Source organism: Cicer arietinum, chromosome 8 (genome assembly GCF_000331145.2).
Source record: "Cicer arietinum cultivar CDC Frontier isolate Library 1 chromosome 8, Cicar.CDCFrontier_v2.0, whole genome shotgun sequence".
Taxonomy (NCBI): domain Eukaryota; kingdom Viridiplantae; phylum Streptophyta; class Magnoliopsida; order Fabales; family Fabaceae; genus Cicer; species Cicer arietinum.
Window position 1 is genome coordinate 22,139,243 of NC_021167.2, and position 22,068 is coordinate 22,161,310.

General features: G+C 29.1%; 2 protein-coding genes and 1 pseudogene across 4 annotated transcripts; 2 read left to right on the top strand and 1 right to left on the bottom strand.

Moving 5' to 3' along the window:
- On the top strand, nucleotides 1–6,165 carry LOC101505361 (pentatricopeptide repeat-containing protein At2g20540-like). Of its 3 annotated transcripts, none has more exons than XM_073364191.1 (3): nucleotides 1–2,119; nucleotides 2,200–2,299; nucleotides 4,359–6,165. In XM_073364191.1, the coding sequence occupies exon 1, from the start codon at nucleotides 95–97 to the stop codon at nucleotides 1,718–1,720; it is 1,626 nt and encodes a 541-aa protein (XP_073220292.1). In that variant the 5' UTR covers nucleotides 1–94; the 3' UTR covers nucleotides 1,721–2,119; nucleotides 2,200–2,299; nucleotides 4,359–6,165. The 3 variants fall into 3 exon arrangements, with proteins under 3 accessions (XP_073220292.1, XP_073220293.1, XP_073220291.1); XM_073364192.1 differs by having other exon boundaries at nucleotides 2,211–2,299; XM_073364190.1 differs by lacking the exon at nucleotides 4,359–6,165 and having other exon boundaries at nucleotides 2,200–2,520.
- Nucleotides 6,166–6,749: 584 nt separating this feature from the next.
- LOC101509331 (cysteine-rich receptor-like protein kinase 15) lies at nucleotides 6,750–13,304 on the top strand (annotated as a pseudogene).
- A 3,795-nt stretch (nucleotides 13,305–17,099) lies between these two features.
- Nucleotides 17,100–17,882, bottom strand: LOC140919098 (uncharacterized). Its single transcript, XM_073364616.1, has one exon. It carries the CDS (start codon nucleotides 17,880–17,882, stop codon nucleotides 17,100–17,102), a length of 783 nt encoding a protein of 260 aa, XP_073220717.1.
- Between the last annotated feature and the right edge of the window lie 4,186 nt (nucleotides 17,883–22,068).

Consider the following 22,068-nt stretch of genomic DNA (forward strand, 5'->3'; position numbering starts at 1 on the left):
AACTTTTAAACAAAAATTGGGATAAAATTACAAAGTTGAAAATATGGGCAGAAAATTTTAAAAGTTGCTCTCTTTTTTGTTTTTTTGCATTGTTATGGTTACATTCTTTGATATCAAAACTTTAGAATCTAAAAGCATCACTCTCAAAAACACACTCTCTAGATTGATTCAACAATGCAAGAACCTTAGACAAATCAAAATAATTCATACCCAAATTTTAAAGTCTCCAACTTTACATAATAATGACCAATATCATCTCATTACTCGTTTACTTTTCTTTTGTTCTTTCTCAAATTATGGTTCTTTCACCTATGCCAACAATGTCTTTCACATGATCAACAACCCAGATCTTCGAGTTTATAACATCATGATTAGAGCATATGGTTGCATTGAAGGTGGTGATGAAACCCTTTATTTTAAAGCTTTGATGATGTATAAGCAAATGCTTTATAAGGGCATTGTGCCCAATAACCTTACTTTTCCTTTTCTTCTAAAGGGTTGTTATAGGTTATCGGATGGTGATTTTATTGTTCAAGTTATTCATGCTCATGTGTTAAAGTTTGGATTTTTAAATGACGTTTTTGTTGGGAATTCTTTTATTAGTTTGTATATGAAATTTGGGTTGTTGAATAATGCATTGAAGTTGTTTGATGAAATGTTTGTTAGAGATGTTGTCACTTGGAATATAATGATTGTTGGGTGTTTGAGAATTGGGGAGATTGAATTGGCATTGAATTTGTTTAGGAAGATGAATAGAAGAAATATTATAACTTGGAATTCGATTATTACCGGGTTGGTTCAAGCTGGGTATGCGAAGGAGTCACTGGAAATTTTCCATGAAATGCAGTTTTTGAGTGATTATTTTGTTAAACCAGATAAGATTACAATAGCTAGTGTTCTTTCAGCTTGTGCTCAATTAGGTTCTATAGATCATGGTAGATGGATGCATGCATATCTAAGAAAAAATAGCATAGAATGTGATGTTGTAATTGGAACAGCACTTGTTAATATGTATGGAAAATGTGGAAATGTGCAGCAAGCATTTGAGATCTTTAATGACATGCCTGAGAAGGATGTTTCGGCGTGGACGACAATGATTTCAGTTTTTGCTCTTCATGGATTAGGTTGGAAAGCTTTCGATTGTTTTTTAGATATGGAAAGAGCTGGAGTAAAGCCTAATCATGTGACGTTTGTCGGACTATTGTCAGCTTGTGCTCATTCTGGATTGGTCGAGCAAGGTCGACGGTGCTTCGATTTAATGAAACATGCTTACTTGATTGAGCCGCAAATTTATCACTATGCTTGCATGGTTGATATTCTTAGTCGAGCGAGGCTCTTTGAGGAATCAATGATTCTCATACAAAGCATGCCGATGAAGCCAGATGTTTATGTATGGGGTGCATTACTTGGTGGTTGTCAGATGCATGGAAATATTGAGTTAGGAGAAAAGGTAGCTCATCGTTTGATAGATTTGGAACCTCATAATCATGCTTTCTATATGAATTTATGTGATATATATGCCAAAGCTGGTAGGTTTGATGCTGCAAAAAGAATTAGGAATTTAATGAAAGAAAGAAGGATTGAAACAAAAGTCCCTGGCTGTAGCATGATTGAAATCAATGGAGTGGTTCAAGAATTTTCGGCTGGCGGTTCTTTTCAACTTCCAATGAAAGAACTTGTATTGATCTTAGATAGATTAAGCAATGAGATGAAGATATGAACTCAGTGAGTTAGCAAGAGAACTTCTGAAGCAGAACTTCGTTACTTATATAGCAAAATCTGCCCTGGTGTTGTCAAATAGCAGCTGCAGCAAAGTGTGATCAAATTGAGGCTATAGTAACGCTATAACACTTTAGTGAAACGGAGTTTGAACAATCTGCTATTTTCCGTGATTTGCAATCTGCAATTGACAACACTAATCGGCACATTGAGTTATTATGCAGCTGTAGTTTAACAGTATATGTGTTCTAATTTCTGGATACCGAGCAATTCGATGATTAAATAATGGCTATGAAAATCAATATTCGTTCATTTATTCGGTAAAGAAGACCTCGGTATTCAGGAAGTAACGATTTCATGCATTAACTCTTGATTATTGGGGTTTTGACATTTGAGCTAGGTATTTATTTATGTATTGTTATTTGATATGTTAATATCATTTTTGCTTTGTTATCTGTTATTTATTGATAAGATATTTAGGATGTTTACAGGGGACATATGCAAGGAAAATCTTGTTGCATTCAGACTACACTCATTCAATTATATTCAAACTTCAGATGTCAAAAAACAAATTGATAAGGTATGGATACACCACTCTTGTATAGACCATGCATATCTAAGTTTTGTTGAAGTTATATTTGGATTTTCTATATCTAGAAACAATTTTCTGTCAAAAGTATAAGTTTCCATCAGACTTTATATTATATTTGTATTTTATATGTCTACAAATTTAAGTTTGCACATGTTATAGTTGGACTTTGTAACATTCGAAAACTTAAATTTCTGAACTTTATATTTGAATTTTCAACGTCCGACAACTAAATTTTCGAACATTATAATTGGATTAGCTACATTCAAAAATTTAAATTTTCAGACATAATATTTAAATCTTTAGCATCCGGAAACTAAGATTCTGAAAAGTCTTGAAACACAAAAAATGTCATTGTATATCTATTTAAGCAAAAGCAGTTGGAGAGAATGAGAGACTGATGATAAAAATGTGGGTTTTAATTTATCAAATATGATAGGAGTAATATAGGTTTCAAAAAATATTTAATTAGTGATTGATTATACTCATTTTACGCTCTAAATGAAGTTGTTCACTTTAGAAAAATTCAATCTTGATTTTGTGTGTGGTATGCCCCAAAATTTACGGGATCGGAAAATTCACATAGCCATGTGGGTGGGTTAGGATCTGTTACATGGATCTGGATCCTCTCCTTCAATTATCTTTACTGCAGTCTCTACTGCAACAATCTCAGCCTTTGGATAAATCTAATGACTGAGAAGTAAACAGGCAAAATAATAACAAAAAAATCCTTAAGCCCCAAAATAATTGTGTAGAGCCAGCTACAATTTTTGTGTTTCTCCCTTGTTCGTTTCCTCACTGAGAACAACAGTTTTTCTCTCTCTTTGATTTGTTCTTACACAAGTTACAGATTAGGTTCTGCTTGGTAACAACTTATTTAACAGGTTATAGCATAAGCACTTATGTAAAAGCTATTTTTACAACACAAGATAAAAATAAAGTCAAACTGCTTTTATATAAGTTATAATCTGTTTTCTTAAGTTACTTGGGATAGTTTATGAACCGAAAACAACTTATAGACATGTCATCAGTTGTTTTCATAAGCTCTCACCAACAGTTTCACAAGTGCTTATGCTAGTAGCTAAGCTCAAATAAGTCAATCCAAAAAAGCCCGTTATGACTTACATGAGTTTCATAATCTATTTTCCCTTAGTGTATAAATATTGATCTGCTAAAGATGGATTTAGTGAGTACAGAGGATTAGTTTATCATCAGTAAGGCACATATTATTCAAAGGTCGAGATTGTTGCAGTAGAAAGTGCAGCAGAGACCACTAAAAGAGAGAATCTAAATCCCTGTTACATATAACCCAAACATATTTTATGAGATAAGTTCTTCTGATGCAGGTATCATAACATACCAATATATATTATTAAAGAGAATCTATTAAGTATTAAGTAAGGCTAGGCTGATTGAAATGTATTTTTTTCATATGGACCGTAACTAGAATCTCTGACTCTCAGTACACGCCCAAAGGTATCTCTACGACTTAGACCCTTTTGAAATATATTAAAATATTCAGAACTTCATAATTTATAAAGTAAAATTCATAAAATTTATAACAAATATTCCATATCTATAATAAATACATTAAAATACACAACAAATACAAGTCTTCATAATATAAATTCAAACATCAAATCTCATATGGATCAATCGATCAACCACAGATGTCTTGCGAATTAAGTGGAATAAAGGTTTGAGTGAAATAAATATTTTTTTTTGTTAAAGTTAAACTTAAAAAGATTGTTTTTATTAGTTTAAAAAACTTATTCTTTTTGTTGCAAAAATAAAAAAATTTAGTATTTTAAAAAATTGGATGATTTTCAAATATTGAGCCCGGTTTAGTGACTCGGTCAGTCTAACTTGGTTCAATTCGATTTTTAGTTTTTCCTGGTTTTTACAGACCATCAATTTTATTATGCTTACCGAATCGGACATGGGTTCGTTTCCCGATTGAACTGATCGAATCAGTTGGTCTTGTTTGGGTTTTAAATCATTGCTTTTGACTACAGCTTCACTAGTTGATCACCTTTCAAAACTTTATCAGGGTTTTGATTGTCCAAAGCCAAGTTCAGGTCAAGGTTGAAGTGGACGATTTGATTGACGACATTTTGAAACGACTCTGCCACGAGGCTTCCCATGTTCTCTAAGAGCATATCCAATGGTGAATTCAACATAGATTCATTAAATGAGGTCTACCATACTACATCATCTTAAAACAACTAATTCAATTTTTACTTCAACGGTGGACTCTAGGTTCATTAAATAGGACCCACCACTAACAGTAATACATTTATTATTATTATTTATAAATTAATAAAAAAAAGGGTAAAGATTATAATTTTATTATTATTAAATTATGAAAGTACTGTTCCTTTCTGAGAGAACTGTGATGACAGCTTGACACATCTCCAACAGTGAACTCGCCAAAAACTGAATTTTACGCAACTACACGCTGACAGATGAACTTATTTGACTACCATTGGAGATGCTCTAAGCAATCAACACTTAACATTATAGATCCATAGTGGCATTTGGAGAGCAAAAATTGAGCAAGTTACTCCCTGATTTGATCACATCTCACCAATGCCACATGGCCCCCTAAGTTTTCCTCATCAATCCCACAATGTCCTAACCACCTCGACAATTATCTTTTCACAAGATCATCATATAAAATAGTCACACTCTTCAAATGCAAGGTACGTAATTACTCTCACTAAAAATATACCTTTCGCTCCCTCGGAAGTGTTACTGATTTGGACATCGCAGTGTTTGTAGATACAATCTATTGAGTGTTACTTTGCCATGCTTCTTCCTCATCAACGCAAACCGTCTCTGACCGTCACCAAAGTTCCACTTCGTATTACGTAGTTTATAATGAGACACCTCTCAATTTATAAGTCGATTTTGTAAAAATAAATTAAGTTTAATATAAAAATCTAATATGGTATCAAGCGCTTATCCAAGATCCCTTGGACCACGTGCTATCAAGTTACTTTCATAGGCCCACTCAAGTCACGGTCTAGATGTCGAGACCTAGGCATGAATGGATGTGTTAAAAGTAAAGAGTCTCACATTGGATGAGTTTATAAAATGTGTTTATCAAGTACTCATTTTCCAAGTCAATTTTGTATCGCCCGACCTAAATTCTAATAGTCATATTTTGAAAAGGAATCATTTTACAAGTCAATTTTGTATGGACCGACTTAAATTCTAATAGTTGTATTTTGAAAAGCAATCACTTTACATGTCCTTTTCAACAATTCTATATTATTTTCTTACTTTAATACTGTCGCAACCTAAAATTTTAAGGGTTAGCTCGAATTCAACAGAGTAGCCACCAAAGTTTATTTTAATATGATAAACATTGAAAAACCCTTGAAAACATACAAATGACCTTTTGAAACCAGATTTATGATTTGGGAGTCGGTTATGCGTATAATAGATATTAATATCATACGACATCCGTAAAAAATAGTTACTTATAATTAACTATGCAAAATTTTTTGTTAACTTCAGAATTTTTATTTCTTCTTATTAGTAAAATGTGAATATAAATTTTGTATAAATGCGACGCTTAAAAGAAGAAAAAAAGTGTTCAAAATAGAGAGAGAAAAAAAAAGTTTTTTATTATTGTGTTTGACAATAGTGTGAATTTACTTTTACGCATTTCCAAGAGCGATGGACAAATCAAAACTATATAATTCTTGAGTAGAAAATGCAGATACGTTAATTGTTTTTAAAAAAAAAATGTGTTTTGTTGTTAATAAAAAAAAAGTTGTTTTAATAAAATAAAATAAGTTTGTTTAATTTGAATAATCATTTGAAAATGCAAGTTTTAAGATTATCAAGTTGCACAACTTGTGTATCAAAAATTGAAAGATTAAAAAGGTGACTCATCTAATTCACCAGTTTTAGAGTATTATTATTATTATTATTATTATTTTCAATTATAAAAATAAGTTTTAAAACCACCAAATTGTATAATTTGTGTCTTAACAACTCAAAGATTAAAAAAATGTCACATCTAATTAATTAAATTTAAAAGTTAATTTTAGATTTATTAATTTATAAAAATGAGTTTTAGAATCATCAAGTTGTACAACTTGTGTCATAATAATTCAAAGATTAAAATGATATCACATCTAATTAACCGTGAATAATAAATTTATTTTTAGAAGATTTAATATTTATTAGAAATTGATTAAACTTAATATTTTGAAAATGGAAATAAGGTTGGACTGATTAACGAGAAAAAAAATATATTAAAGCAAAAGAGAGAAGAAAAAAAAATCCAATGAATTTGGAGTCCGAACTTAATTTGAATATAACTTAAAAAACAAAAGAAAAATATAAAAATAAGTTAACCCTAAATGTAGACAAAAAAAAAAATAGAAAGATAGGGGTGGGGGTGGGGGTGGGGGTAGCTAGTATTTTGCAGAGAATGAAACAAGATGAAAAGAAAAGAAAAAAACATAAAACAAATAAAATAGAAGGAATAAGGTGAAGGATGGATAAACCAGAACTAGAGACAATCAGAAGTCAAAATCAAAGACAACTAGTAATAAGAGGCAAACAAAATAAAAGTTATTATATCGGTTTAATATAAAGGTTAGACTTTTACTAACTAATAAATACAATTGTGATCCCAGACTCTTTAATAATGTTATAATTGTAATTTCATGAGACGAGACAAAATGAGTATCAATATTAATTTTTGCTATATCACTTTTATTTCTATTTTATATTTTTACTTTTTTATTTTGTATTAATAATTATGAATACATAAATAAATAAATAAATATATATATGCATGTATATTTTAAATTTTAAAATTTAATAAAGAGAAATAAAATAATAAAAAATATAAAATTTGATATATTATAGCTATTATAATTTAATTGATCCGACAGAAGTATTAAAAAAATCGTAAATTAAACACGTTAACTCGTGTACAAGGTCTATGGACTTTTGGTGAACTAAAAGCAGTGAACCATACAAATGATGTAAAATATAATTCAATGTATGATTTCATTTCAAACCACTGGAACCAATGATAATTGATGAGATAAGGACGATACGAAGCTTTGCACATCGCAGGTTTCATGACTCCTCAAAGTCTTCCTATTAAATAGTACGCATCAAAGTCACGTGGTTGTATTTCTTTTTCAACCTACGTTATTTGGAAAAAACTTCATTAAAAGAATTTTGGAAACAACTTTTTTTGTTTTGACATAAATGAGAAAACTTAACTGATGTTTGTTTTAATTGAATTTGATTTATATACATCACAATACGTCATCATTTTATTACATTAATTCATAAAACATCTTCACAATATATATATATATATATTAGCTAACAACATTCTTTACTAATTAACAAATCCAAAGTGCTTGCATTTGCAGGTCGATAACATTCTGTACTTATTTTGCAATTAACAACTCTATAAAAAAATCAATGGCTTTGTCTAAAGTTCTCTATCTCTCTATACTTGTTAACTTCCTCCTTTTGACAATTATCAAAGCACAAGACACTGACACTCCTGTTTATGTGTATAAAAATTGTTCCATCAACGCTACCACAACCAACAAGAGTACATTCGAAGTCAATCTCAAGACCCTCCTCTCTTCCTTGTCATCAAAAACCAACGACAACACTGAATTCTACAACACCACGGTAACTGGGGTAAACCCCTCTGATTCTGTCTATGGACTCTTCATGTGTAGAGGTGATGTACCCTCTCAGCTCTGTCATCAATGCATAGTTAATGCAACCCAAATACTATCCTCAGAGTGCTCTTTGTCTAAACAAGCCGTGATTTGGTACGACGAGTGCACGGTACGATACTCTACCTTTGATACAAGGCCTCGACTTGGAGTGTTGAACACCGGCAACGTCTCAAACCAAAACAGCTTCATGCGTCTATTGTTTTCGACCATGAATCAAACTGCAGACGAAGCAGCACGTTCTCTTCTTGGTGATGAGAACAAGAAATTTGCCACAAAACAAGCAACTATTTCAGGATCTCAAAACCTTTACTGTCTAGCTCAGTGCACGCCGGACTTGTCGCCTAATGATTGCAGAAGCTGCCTCAGTAGAGTGATTGGGGATCTTCCATGGTGTTGTGAGGGAAAGCAGGGTGGGAGAGTTCTCTATCCCAGTTGTAATGTTAGGTACGAACTATATCCTTTTTATAGGAATGTTAGTGATTCCTCAACACCAGCTGCACTTATTCCTGAAACTAATGATTCAAAACAAGATTCGGGGTTTTCACAAGATCCATTTTATCTTTTCCATAATTGTTCAAGTAACCATTCCTTAACTAAAGACAATACTTTTCAAATATACACCAAAACTCTCTTCTCTTATTTGTCTTCCAACGCTACCAATGGCAAAATATTTTATAAAGATAATGTGGAACAAATGGTGTACGGCCATTTCATGTGTAGAGGTGACCTTCCACCTCACCTCTGTGGTCAATTGTGAAAAATGCAACAGATCGATTATCTTCGAACTCAAAGTGTCGCTCATCGCTTGAGGGTATAATTTGGTATAGTCACTGCTTGCTTCGCTATTCTGATCAATATTTCTATAAGATGGAAACAAGTCCTATGTATAGCGATATAAATATTTCAACATCTAACTCGGAGCAAAATTCATTCACTAATATATTATCGAATCAGTTATCTCAGCTTGCGAAGGACACAGGGAATAGTGTTGAAAGATATTCGGCAAAATCATTAAAGTTGAATGATGTACAAACATTGTATACTCTTGAACAGTGTACTCAAGATTTGTCTAGTGATGATTGTATTTCGTGTCTAAATGATGTGATTGGTACAGCAATTCCATGGTCCTTATTGGGAAGTGTTGGGGGAACAGTTCTGTATCCTAGCTGCAATTTGAGTTTGAATTATTCAGATTTTATGGCGACAACGACGAAACTCAGCCGCCTAGCAGTCCTATGCCGTCATAACGAGATGCAGGTGAACTATTTGTCTTCTAAAGTCAATAATTAATAAACTGAAGAAATCAGAGATGAGTTAAATAATAAAGTGAATAATTAATATGCATTGAAGTTAACAAAAAATATTATTTTAATTCTCTGTATTTTAGTTTTTTTTTCTATAATATTTATTGATATTAAAAAAAACCTAATCATAATTAATTGATTTTCAACAATAACCACTATATATAGATAGATTTTTTAATTGAATAAAACCAAAATCAAAACTAAAAGTTTATTTAAGCCACCAACTACTTACCGTTGGTATAAATGATTATATTTTTTTTTTACCTAAAAAAATATTATAACTTTCATATTCATACCTATTATGACTTAAGTTTATAACTAGGATTATGTCACCAAGAAATGATATATAAATTTTAGTGTAAATGTTTAATGAAGTTGATAGTTTGCTTCCATAGTCTCTTAATATAAAAATTGTTATATTAAAAACATTACTTAGGTATTTGTGTTAAAATTTAAAATGATTTTTACAAAAAGAAAAGTATACTATGAAGCAATTCAACAGAAATTACAGGAAGCAAAATAACATATACGAAGCTTGACTTACTGAAGTCAAATGACATACATTGAATTTTGTCATCATGACTTAATATTTATGCTAAATTACATCTGTGGTCCTTTAACTTAATTTCAGGTAACGTTGTAGTCCTTTATCTTTTTTTTTTTTCCGACTTGGTCCTTTATTTTAATTTTAAGTGACAATTTGATATTTTATGTTTTAAAATTTCAAAAATGTTATCCTTTTTTATACAAAAATTCAAAAAAAAATTCAATCAAAACTCATAAAATTAATTATATTCTTCAATATAATACAAATTTCATTAAATTCGTAACGCAAATCTTTAAATAAACTCATATTTTCATACTTTATTTGATATTGTTAGGAATAAAGGACTAAATCGGAAAAAAATAAAAGATAAAAAACTAAAACGTTACTTGAAATTAAGTTAAGGGACTTAATTTAGCCTAATATTTACTACATGTGAATTATGACCCTCAAGTGATGTAACTTTTACACCGTACAAATTTATTATATTACTAAATTAATAAATTCTATTATCAGATAAAGCGATGGTATGTTTAAGATTTTTTAAAAATGATTTTAAATTTATATTTATTTAAATAATTTTTATAAAAATTTATTTAAAAATAAAAAGTTATTTTAGATTTATTTGTTAGAAATTAAAAAAAGTAATTATGACGTTCAGTAATTTAAATATTTAATATTAAAGATTTTAATATGATAAAAATCAGATTTAAAAAAAAATTCAAAAATTATTTTATGAATAGCTTCTCAAAAATTTATTTTTGAAAATTTTATAGCAAAAAAATAAAATACTATAATAATTACTTTTTTTTAAATCTTAAACAACAGATTTATGATGTGACTTATTGATCCATCATCCTATAGTGAAAATAATCTTGTGTATGATGCAAATTTATTTTATTAGTGAACATTATAAGCATGTATAACATAACTTATGTATATATTATGAAAACTAAGTAGTGTAATTAATTAATGTATATATTATATACAAAGTTAATTTTTTTAGGGAATTATTGAATTATTTTTTGTGTATAAATGAATTTAATATTGGTAGTATTAACAAGGGATATATTTGAAATATAAACTATAAATATAGTTATAAATTGCTATAAATAGTGACAGAGTAATTGTTTTGTGTAGCAAAGCAGAAAACTATTGTGTTCATTGTAGTGCCTATAATTGTTTTGGTGATGCTCTTTTCTATTGGCTACTATTTGCTAAAGAGAATGGGAATAAAGAGTCGTAGACTATTCTTCGAGAAAATTGTAAGTATTTATGAAAAATATATATTTTGAACTTGCAATTTCTTATAAACTTTAATAAGTTCAATAAATCAAAATATATTTTATTTAGTTGGTGAAGAAAGTGTCACTTTAGAACCATTGCAATTCGATTGGGCAGTAATTGAAGAAGCAACCAACAATTTTTCTAAAGACAATTACATTGGCAAAGGCGGTTTTGGAGAGGTATACAAGGTGAGAAAGCTTATCATTTTTTATTTTGTATATATATGGCTAAATTACATCTGTGGTCCATTAATTTAATTTCAAGTAACGTTTTAGTCCTTTATTTTTTTTTTTTCTCGATTTAGTCCTTTATTCCTAAAAATATCAAATAAAGTATGAAAATATGAATTTATTTGAAGATTTGCGTTACGAATTTGATGAAATTTGTATTATATTGAAGAATATAATTAATTTTATGAGTTTTGATTGAATGTTTTTTTGAATTTTTGTATAAAAAAGGATATCATTGTTGAAATTTTAAAACATAAAATATCAAATTATCACTTAAAATTAAAATAAAGGACCAAGTCGGAAAAAAAATATATAACGAACTAAAACGTTACCTGAAATTAAATTAAAGGACCATGAATGTAAAAGATTCTTAAAGATTCTTAAAGTAAATTAGTGTTACAAACATAATATAAAATGTTAGTCAATATTTAAATAAAAATTGATATTTTCATTATTTTTAACGATGTAGACAATTTTTTACTTTAAAAATCTTTCCCCTTATAATTAACGAATAAATTAATACAAATTTTAGAAAAATGAAACATAAAATGTTTTAAGAAAAAAAACAATTGATTGTTTAGTATATATTTACTTCAGATTTTAGAGGAGACATTATTATGGAAGTTTATGAAAATGCATTTTTTAAACATGCATTTGAAAAATATTAAAAGTTTCAAAATATTATTTTATGTATTTCAAAAAATAAATTCCCTCAAGTTATCTAATTCATTTTCACCCTATCACAACTGAAAAGAAAACTCATAATATAATTCTAACCCCCCAACATACAAAGTAAATATTATTTAAATCTAATTAGGCTATTATTTTTTATCTTCTTGTTTTTTGAATAAATAAATTTATAATATATATTTAGGGTATCCTTTTTTATGGACAAGAAATAGCTGTAAAGAGACTTTCAAGATGTTCGAAGCAAGGCGTAGAGGAATTCAAGAATGAAGTTTTATTGATAGCTAAACTTCAACATAGAAATTTGGTGACATTTATTGGTTTTTGCCTTGAAGAACAAGAGAAAATACTTATTTATGAATATGTGACAAACAAAAGTCTTGATTACTTTTTATTTGGTTAGACATTTTTCACCTTAAACCCTTTCATTTGTTGATATTTAAGCATTTCGTATTTATGTTTTCTATATATAAACTTCATTTGATTTCTTGAGTACTTTTGTAGATTCTCAACGACAAAAGTTGTTAAGTTGGGTTGAACGCTTTAACATCATAGGAGGAATTGCTCGAGGAATTCTTTATTTACATGAACATTCTCGACTCAAAGTTATACATCGTGATTTCAAACCTAGTAATATTTTATTAGATGAAAATATGATTCCAAAAATTGCAGATTTTGGTTTGGCACGAATTGTTGAAATAAGTCAAGACCAAGGAAGTACAAATAGAATTGTAGGAACATAGTAAGTTTTGAATGTTCGACGTCCGTCTGTTTTCTTTTTCCATATTTTCTTAATTAAAGTACATTTTAGTTAAACTAACATTGAGTTTATTTTACTTTATAGTGGTTATATGTCTTCAGAATATGCAATGCTTGGACAATTTTCTGAAAAATCAGACAATTTTAGCTTTGGAGTCATGCTTTTAGAGATTATTACCGGAAAGAAGAATGCAAGTTCATACACACCACAACGTTTTGTTGATGGACTCTTGAACAATGTGAGTCAAAATTATATAATAATACATCCCCCTCCCCCAAATTCAATGGTAATAATTGAGAAATTTAATTCAATCTTGTATTTCAAGTTTGGATAGAATGGAGGGATCGAACACCTTTAAGTATATTAGACCCAAACATTAAAGAAGATTATTCTAAAAGTGAAGTAATTAAATGTATTCAAATTGGCTTATTATGTGTTCAACATGACCCAAATACTAGACCTTCAATGGTGACAATTGCTTCCTATCTAAGCAGTTATTCAATTGAATTACCAACTCCACAAGAACCAGCATTTTTCTTGCATGGTAAAACTCATTCAAAAGCTCTTCCACAAGAATCAAGTTCTACTCAATCTGCCAATAGTTGTGCATCTATCTATGAAATGCCTACAAGTAACTTTCTACGTCGATAGTTAATTAAATTTTATTTTAATTATATTATTGTTATTTATTGTGAACAATATATGCTTTAGTTTCAATTAATAATGAAGTAAATTTTAGCATGTAAAAGCTTTATATTATTATGTTTGTCTTCTACCAAACTTTGTAAAGATTTATATTTTATTATTATGTTCATTATTTATTCTGTTGTAAATTAAATTGGCCTAATTAAAATTTTACAGTTGTAGGATTATTTTAAAATATTAATCAATGTAGAATAAAAAATTGATATGATTCTATGATTTTAATTAATGAATTTAGAATAAATTCAAAATTGAATATTTTGGTTAGAGTTTCATATGAAAGAAAGATAAATGAAAACAATTATGATTGTTTGCTCTAGTGGAAAAAGACATTAATATAGATATGCACTAGTCATCATTCCTTCACTTTTCTAAATTTTGAATATAAAATAAAAATATTTCTAAATTTTGAGTGTACAGTAAAAATAAAGCTAAATTGTACCAGCAGTCCTTTAACTTAATTTCAGTTAATATTTTAGTCTTTTATTTTTTTTCTTCTCAAGTTAGTCATTTATTTTAATTTTAAGTGACAATTTGATATTTTATGTTTTAAAATGTCAACAATGTTTAAATAAACTCATATTTTTATTCTTTATTTGATATTGTTGGAGATGAAAACATAAGTTTATTTGAATATTTGAGTTTTGCATTTAATGATCAACTTAACAACTTACTAAATTGTCACTTAAAATTAAAATAAATGACCAAATCGAGATAAAAAAAATAAAGAACAAATAAAATTAAGTAAGGAAATATGGATGTAATTTAGCCTAAAAATAAATGAAAGCAATTAAGTCAAATTTTTAAGTCGGGTCAAGTTTGTGGAAAACAAAGAGCCGATGGCTAAACCAAAAGTCTTTCACAAACTGGTCCCATGAAAGCGATGAAACAACTTTAATAATGATCTAAGAGTCTATTTGGTAAGGCTTCAATGGTAGCTTATAGTTTATAAAGTATAGGACTTATTTTTGAAAATACTCATTTAGGAGTTTATAGTTTGTATATCTTTTTATAAATTTCTTCACGTAGCTTTTGAGGTTATAATTTATCATTTTCTCTATTTATTATAGTAATTAATTTTTTTAATTAATTTATTATAATTTAAAATAAATAATTTAAATAAATAGCTTATTTGTAATAATATATAATTTAAAATATTTTTATAAGTACTTTTAAATAATTTATTTAGTATAATTTAAAATAAAGAAACTAGTTAAATAAATAAAAAATATACCAAATTAATAAATTTAAATTAATAAAAATACTAATTCTAAAATATTTTAAGAATTAATTAATATAAAAATCATTTTTAATTAAAAATATCTTTTTATAAAATTTTATATTTTTAAACTATTTTAATTATTAACTTTATCAAATACTTCAATTAACTTAATACTTAATAGATATCAATGATAGACTATCAACTATTAACAATAACTTATTTGCTATCAACTAATTTTTACTAAAAGAGATATTCCATTACAAATTTACGATCCTCATTTTTTTTTTCCGCAACCATATAGGTGAAACTATTATTAGTCAAATTATTCTTTATTTCATTTGAACAATCCATCAAACTAATAATAAAAAAGTAACTATATATAAAATGCTAAGGTGAAGTAACTTAGTGTGTATATTATTTTGTTATGGTGAAGTAACTGTCCCACTTTCCTTTGTTATGGGTTGTCCATATTCTCTATCGGAGGACAAGCATGCTACTGCCATGCCATATCCCCAACCAACAAAAACTATAGATATATATAAAAATAATAATTTTCTAAATCCTAATTCAATTAACAAATATCCATACTATTAAGTTTCATGTTTTGTACCTAACAATGAGTTGATTACGCGGAATTTACTTGTTCTAAAATTAACAACAACAACAAAAGTAATAATGGCACAAAGACATATTTTCAATAAATATGCCTTTGAAGAAATTGTAGCACTACTTTACTTTATGGCAAAAGTTCTTCTTAAATTTGGAAAGGAAATAAAAAAGTGAGGAAGAGAGGGAGGACATGGATTCAATAATCAATACATTTTTTTTATTATTATTTTTGATAATTTTTTAATTGTTTTTATATACTTAAAATTAAATAATTTTATACTTTTTTCTCATTTTATATTTACAACAGTTAAATTTATCAAACATTTTAACTTCAATTGACAAGTTTTTCAGTTATACGCTAGAAATCACTATTAGCCAACTTTTTAACATTAGTGATAGCATTTCAGCAAGTATACTGAATCGTTGTAAATAATAATAAAACGGTAGTACTGAGTGTCAAACTCAAAAATTACGTTATACTATCGAATTATATTAATTACCAAAATTTAACAAAAAAAAATTGAATTGATTGAAACTATATTTGAAACTAACAAGAATAATATAATTGAACTTTTATAGTAAGAAAAATATCAGAGATGTTTTTCACTTCGAATTCATTTATTCAATTCTTACCGAATTTTCTTTATTATACTTTCCCTAATGTCTTAGTGACAAAACCTTTAATTCCAAAGTAACCCATAATTTTTCAATGGATTAAGATTAAAATTAAGCTATACAATACACAAATTATCTTATTAAACTATTGTCTTTGCATATAATTCAACTGGTTTCATGATATGCATCTATCTCTATACTACAATATTAAGAATTTCTCATCTTAGGCATTCGTAAAACAAAATACAAATCGTAAAATAATTTAAAGTCGATCAAACAATAAAAAGCATCAAGCCCGAATATGAGAAAAATAATTCAATAAATTCATTTATATAGCTAGAAATTAAATTAGACAAATAAGAATTTCATTTTGTTTCATTTATCCCTAAAAAACAAAGTTTAGTTACTCATAACATAGATACAAAAGATATAGATTAAAGAAGAATTACAAGAAAGATTCGTGAATGATTCTTGATAAAACTCCTTTAGTAGTGTTAGAATCGGCCGTCTTTGAATTTATTTGATAGGGCACAAGTCTCCAAACTTCAAATTAGCTAAAAAAAAATGGGTTTTCTTTTCTTACTGCCCTCTTTCTCAAAAAAAAAAAACCTATATACCCCATTTTGAAATAAATCTACCAAAATGCCCCTTTTTTTAAAAAAAAAAATTTTCCCCTTACAAGTCGCCATTTGGAATGGCGACTTCCAATTTGTTTTTAAAAAAAAAAAAATTAATTTTCAGTAAAATTATATATATAATTAATTATTATAATTCATAAAAATACATAAAAAATAAATAAATAGAAATTTAAATTATGAAAAAAATTTAGTAAATCCAAATTCCAAATGGGCATTTATAAAATAATTTTTTCGTTAAAAAAATATTTTAATTTTTATTGAAATAACAAAAGTAATATATATATATATATATATATATATATAACTAATATAATTCATAAAAATAGATAAATAGAAATTTTAAATTATGATAATATTTTTGCAAATAGAACTACACAAATATAAATTAGGATAATTGACTAGACAAATAGAAATTAGGATAGCAAATTTAAATTACAATAAAACTACAAAAATAGAAATTAGGATAATTGACTAGAGCTGGCTGTAACATTTGGACAATGTTTTCGAGTATGGCCAATTAATCGACATAATCCACATTTTCTCGGTACTTTTTCTTTAACGTCCATTTCAGTTCTAATACGGGTACTATTTAGACGACTTTTTTTAATTCTCCGCATTTGAGGATTATGATACAATGTTTCACCTTCATATGTGGGCCAATGTCCTTCATTAGGTATAGGTGGAAACTCTTCTTTGTAGATGTTAAATACATTAACAACCTTGTACACGTCAAATATAAGCACTAAATAGTTTTGACGAGCATAAGAACATGCAACTATGGCATGTGAACAAGGAATATGTATAGCTTGAAATTTTCCACAATCACACCATTTTCTTTGAAGGTTGACTTCGAAATGACCAATTGGTCGCACCTCTCTTGGGTTTACTGTTTCATGCACCATGAAAGAATAATTATTTCGGTCGAATTGCATGACTTGGTGAGTATTAGATTTACCAACTTCACATTTAATCTTGTTCATGCAATCGTCTGTGTATACTCGACCAAAAGCTAATGATGTATGATATTGTTGTCCCCTTTCGGCATATAAAACTCCCAATCTATAGTATGTTGATTGTACTAAAGCAGCGATTGGGAGATTGCGTGTACCCTTGAGCATTGCGTTGATGGACTCGGAAACGTTTGTTGTCATGTGTCCCCATCGTTGACCTTGAGAATAAGCCATAGTCCATTGTTTTGAGGGGATATTATTGATCCATCTTAAAGCCTCTGGATTTTCCATCTTGATTTCATTGCGGTAATACTTGAATGATGGAGGGCCGAGGTGTTGGGCTGTAAGAAATGATGTAACGGAGAAGCTCGTGAAGTAACACAGTCGGTAACGCTGGAGGGCCGAGGTGTTACAACGGGCAAGGGCAAATGAATCAAACCGTGGATATTATTCAGTGTGAAATTTGTATCCATTGACATAATAGGTGTGTCATTCTTTGAAACTTCTACTGGGGCTCATAGATAAGTGCCTCAAGTGGATGTTGATAGAAGTTTGTTCTTCGAGATGTACTTGTTGTTGAAACCATAATGGGAAATTTGAATGTATATCAACAGAAGATCGTCATGTAGTTAAAAATGCCCTAATCGATGACCATACGGTGAATATCAATTTAAATATATAAATATAATAAAAGATCAAGAGGGATTTAAAACGTACTCAATGTATGGTTTAACTTCAGTGTAGTTAATCAAAACATGAACATGTGCCGCATTAAATACTTTGTTACTTGGCTAGAAAATCGGAAAATCTCTACTAGCATGAAGACCAGACAAGCAAAAAACTAATAAAGCATGTGGGTGACGTATAACACTATCAGTATCATTTCATCCGTTCAGTGGTGACAATGTTTCGTTGTTGAAATGATGAGAACAAAAGTGTGTTGTTTCACGGTGTAGGTAATATGAACAAATTGAGCCATCAACTCTAACTTTATTTTTCACCGACTATTTTGAATAACCCATGAATCCTTTAACAAGGCTCTATATATATATATATATATATATATATATATATATATATATATATATATATATATATCACCTTTCAAATTGATACATCCATCTATAGTGAACTGGTCCATGGAATCAAAAAATCCATGAGGGAATACTTTCTCCAACTTACACAAAATCATCGAAATGTCATTTTTCATCTTGATGAGATCTTTATCAATGAGTGTTGAAGAACACAAATTCTTGAAATATTGACTCACTTCAATAAGTGGGTTCAATACATGTGTCGGTAAAGCACTAAAGGCAATGAGAAGTAAACACTCAAAAAATATATTGTTGAGACAAACTCTATATTTAAAGTTTTGATGAAAATAAACAAAGGTTAATTAAGAAAGTTAATTATGATTCTAACATGTTATGTTAATTTAACATGTGTTTTTGAATGGATTTAATTAAGAACAGAATCAAGCAAAACAGAAAAGACAACAACAAGATCATTCTGCATCAAAACAGAGAATGATCTCCAGCTTCAAATATTGTCCATCACAGCATATTGGTCAAACTTTTTCTATCTCTTTAACAAAGAGTCTGCCCTAGAAATTATTCATATCTAATCAGTACATGGCAAGGAACAAGTAGGATTCATCCAAACTCAAAAAGGCTATTTGGTCTCAAAGATCAAAGGACTCAAAGACAGACAAAAGTCATGACAGTTTGCAAACTCCAAAAATCAAATGTCAAGAAAGTTCGATCAATCTTGATATATGACAAGACAATTGCAAAGAAAATCCAGAACGATTAAAACAGGAACTCCAGAATGATTATTGAAGCTCAAGAAAGTTCAAACTGACAAACCAAGAATGTTAATCATTCTCCGTTTTCTGCACAATAACAACAACACTGCATCTTCTCTGAAATAGCCTGTAATTCATCTCCAACATTCTCTAGCTACACTCAAGACAGAGAATGTACCATCCAAGATCAATGAAGAAACGTCAAGAGTACTTTCTAAAAAAGGACAGAATTGCTTTAAATGCTAAACCAATTAAGTCAAAAAGTTATTTCAAAGAAGGATTATTTTTATTCTGAAATAATGTTTCAGTCAAAAAGCGTAGCCTCTCCAACAGCTCTTGTACCTTCATTCAGTGCCTCTACAACCTATAAATAGAAGGCCAATATCCCAAATCAAAGCAAGAAATTCAAGTGCTTAGAAATCCATAAATCAATCACATACATACTTGAAATTCTGCAAAACAGAGGCAATCATACATTCTGATTTTTGCGAAACAGCTGATGGTTCGTACTCATCTATAAGTTTGAGCAATTATCATTAGATCCTTTGTAAAGAATCAATTCTCAAACAAGAGTTGAGAAATCTCATATTCTGTCAAAACAATCAAATTGTAAAAACTCAAACTATAAGAGTTTCTTTATAGTTTGTTTAAAGATTACATTCTATCAAGATTAGATAGGAGTTGTTATTGCTTTCTGGGTGGAAAGTAATAGAGATTGAATTAGATCAAGGTTGATCTAGACTAGGTGTTGTAAGATCAAGAAGGTACTTTGTTTTTAAACACATAGTGGAAAATCTCACAGTGTGAGAACTGTGACGTAACCCACGTTGGGTGAACCAGGATAAAATCCTTGAGTGGTATTCTCTATCCTACCTCTTTATTTATCATATTGAATTGACTAACCAAGATAAAACATAAACTGATTTTCTGTTTTAAGTTATTCAAGGAACGTTCTCTGTTTTACATCAAAAACTAAGAACGTTCTCCGTTTTCTGTTTTCATAACCAAAATCAATCTTGAGTATTTTTCTTAAGTTTTAACAGGAATTTTTAAAAGGTTCATTTACAATTCAAACCCCCCTTTCTTGTAAATCGACATTGTTACTTCAATTGGCATCATAGTTCGGTCTCTAGAAAGTTCAAAAACACCTAACAAGTGTTAGAGAAAAGATCTAGAAGAATGTCGAAAGCAAAATACATTGTTGAAGGAGGATCCTCAAACAGACCACCATTCTTTGATGGATCAGACTATTACTTTTGGAAAAACAAAATGCAGCTGTTCTTAATGTCTCAAGACACGGGAATGTGGCGCATCATTACAGATGGAGATTTGACACCAAGGGTTGATCAAAATGATTCAAACTCTGCCCTGAAAAGAGAAGCAGACTGGACAGCAGAGGATAAAGCTAAGGTACTTTTCAATTCTAAAGTCCAATTATTCTTATCATGTGCTTTAAGCAGGGAAGAAAGTGAAAGGGTAGATGAATGCATAACTGCAAAAGAAGTTTGGGATACATTACAAACTCATCATGAAGGAACAAGCCATGTCAAAGAAACAAGAATAGACGGTTCCTTCCAATCATTTGGGAAGAAGAAGAAGAAGAAGAAGAAGAAGAAGAAGAAGAAGAAGAAGAAGAAGAAGAAGAAGAAGAAGAAGAAGAAGAAGAAGAAGAAGAAGAAGAAGAAGAAGAAGAAGAAGAAGAAGAAGAAGAAGAAGAAGAAGAAGAAGAAGAAGAAGAAGAAGAAGAAGAAGAAGAAGAAGAAGAAGAAGAAGAAGAAGAAGAAGAAGAAGAAGAAGAAGAAGAAGAAGAAGAAGAAGAAGAAGAAGAAGAAGAAGAAGAAGAAGAAGAAGAAGAAGAAGAAGAAGAAGAAGAAGAAGAAGAAGAAGAAGAAGAAGAAGAAGAAGAAGAAGAAGAAGAAGAAGAAGAAGAAGAAGAAGAAGAAGAAGAAGAAGAAGAAGAAGAAGAAGAAGAAGAAGAAGAAGAAGAAGAAGAAGAAGAAGAAGAAGAAGAAGAAGAAGAAGAAGAAGAAGAAGAAGAAGAAGTATATGTGGATGACATCATCTTTGGATCAACACTTCTTAATGTCTCAAAACTTCTTATGCGCAAATTGATACTACTTTATTTAAGATAACAGAGGGAAATGAATTACTCATTGTTCAAGTATCATTTTTGGATCAACAAATGAAAAACTGTGTGAAAATTTCTCAAAACTTATGCAAAGTGAATTTGAAATGAGCATGATGGGTGAATTAAGATACTTTCTTGGTTTACAAATCAAACAATATGAAAAATGCATTTTTATTTGTCAAGAAAAGTACATCAAAGATATGTTGATTAAATATAAAATGAATGAGTCAAAAATTATGACAACTCCCATGCATCCATCTACTTCTTTAGAAAATGATGAAAATGGTAAGTCTGTTTCTGAGAAAGAATATCGAGGAATGATTGGTTCCTTGTTATATCTAACTGCTAGCAGACCAGATATAGTGTTTACAGTAGGATTATGCGCTCGATTTCAATTAGCGCCAAAAGAATCCCATTTAACAGCAGTAAAACGCATTTTTAGATATCTTGTTGGAACAACTAATCTTGGTATTTGGTATAGAAAAGGTTCACACTTTGATATTATAGCATATTGTGATGCAGATTACGCCGGAGATTAAGTTGAA

What these genes read in the sequence shown, in the direction of transcription:
- LOC140919098 (XM_073364616.1), bottom strand. Translation starts at nt 17,882, where the DNA reads ATGGAAAATCCAGAGGCTTTAAGATGGATCAATAATATCCCCTCAAAA.
- LOC101505361 (XM_073364191.1), top strand. Translation starts at nt 95, where the DNA reads ATGGTTACATTCTTTGATATCAAAACTTTAGAATCTAAAAGCATCACT.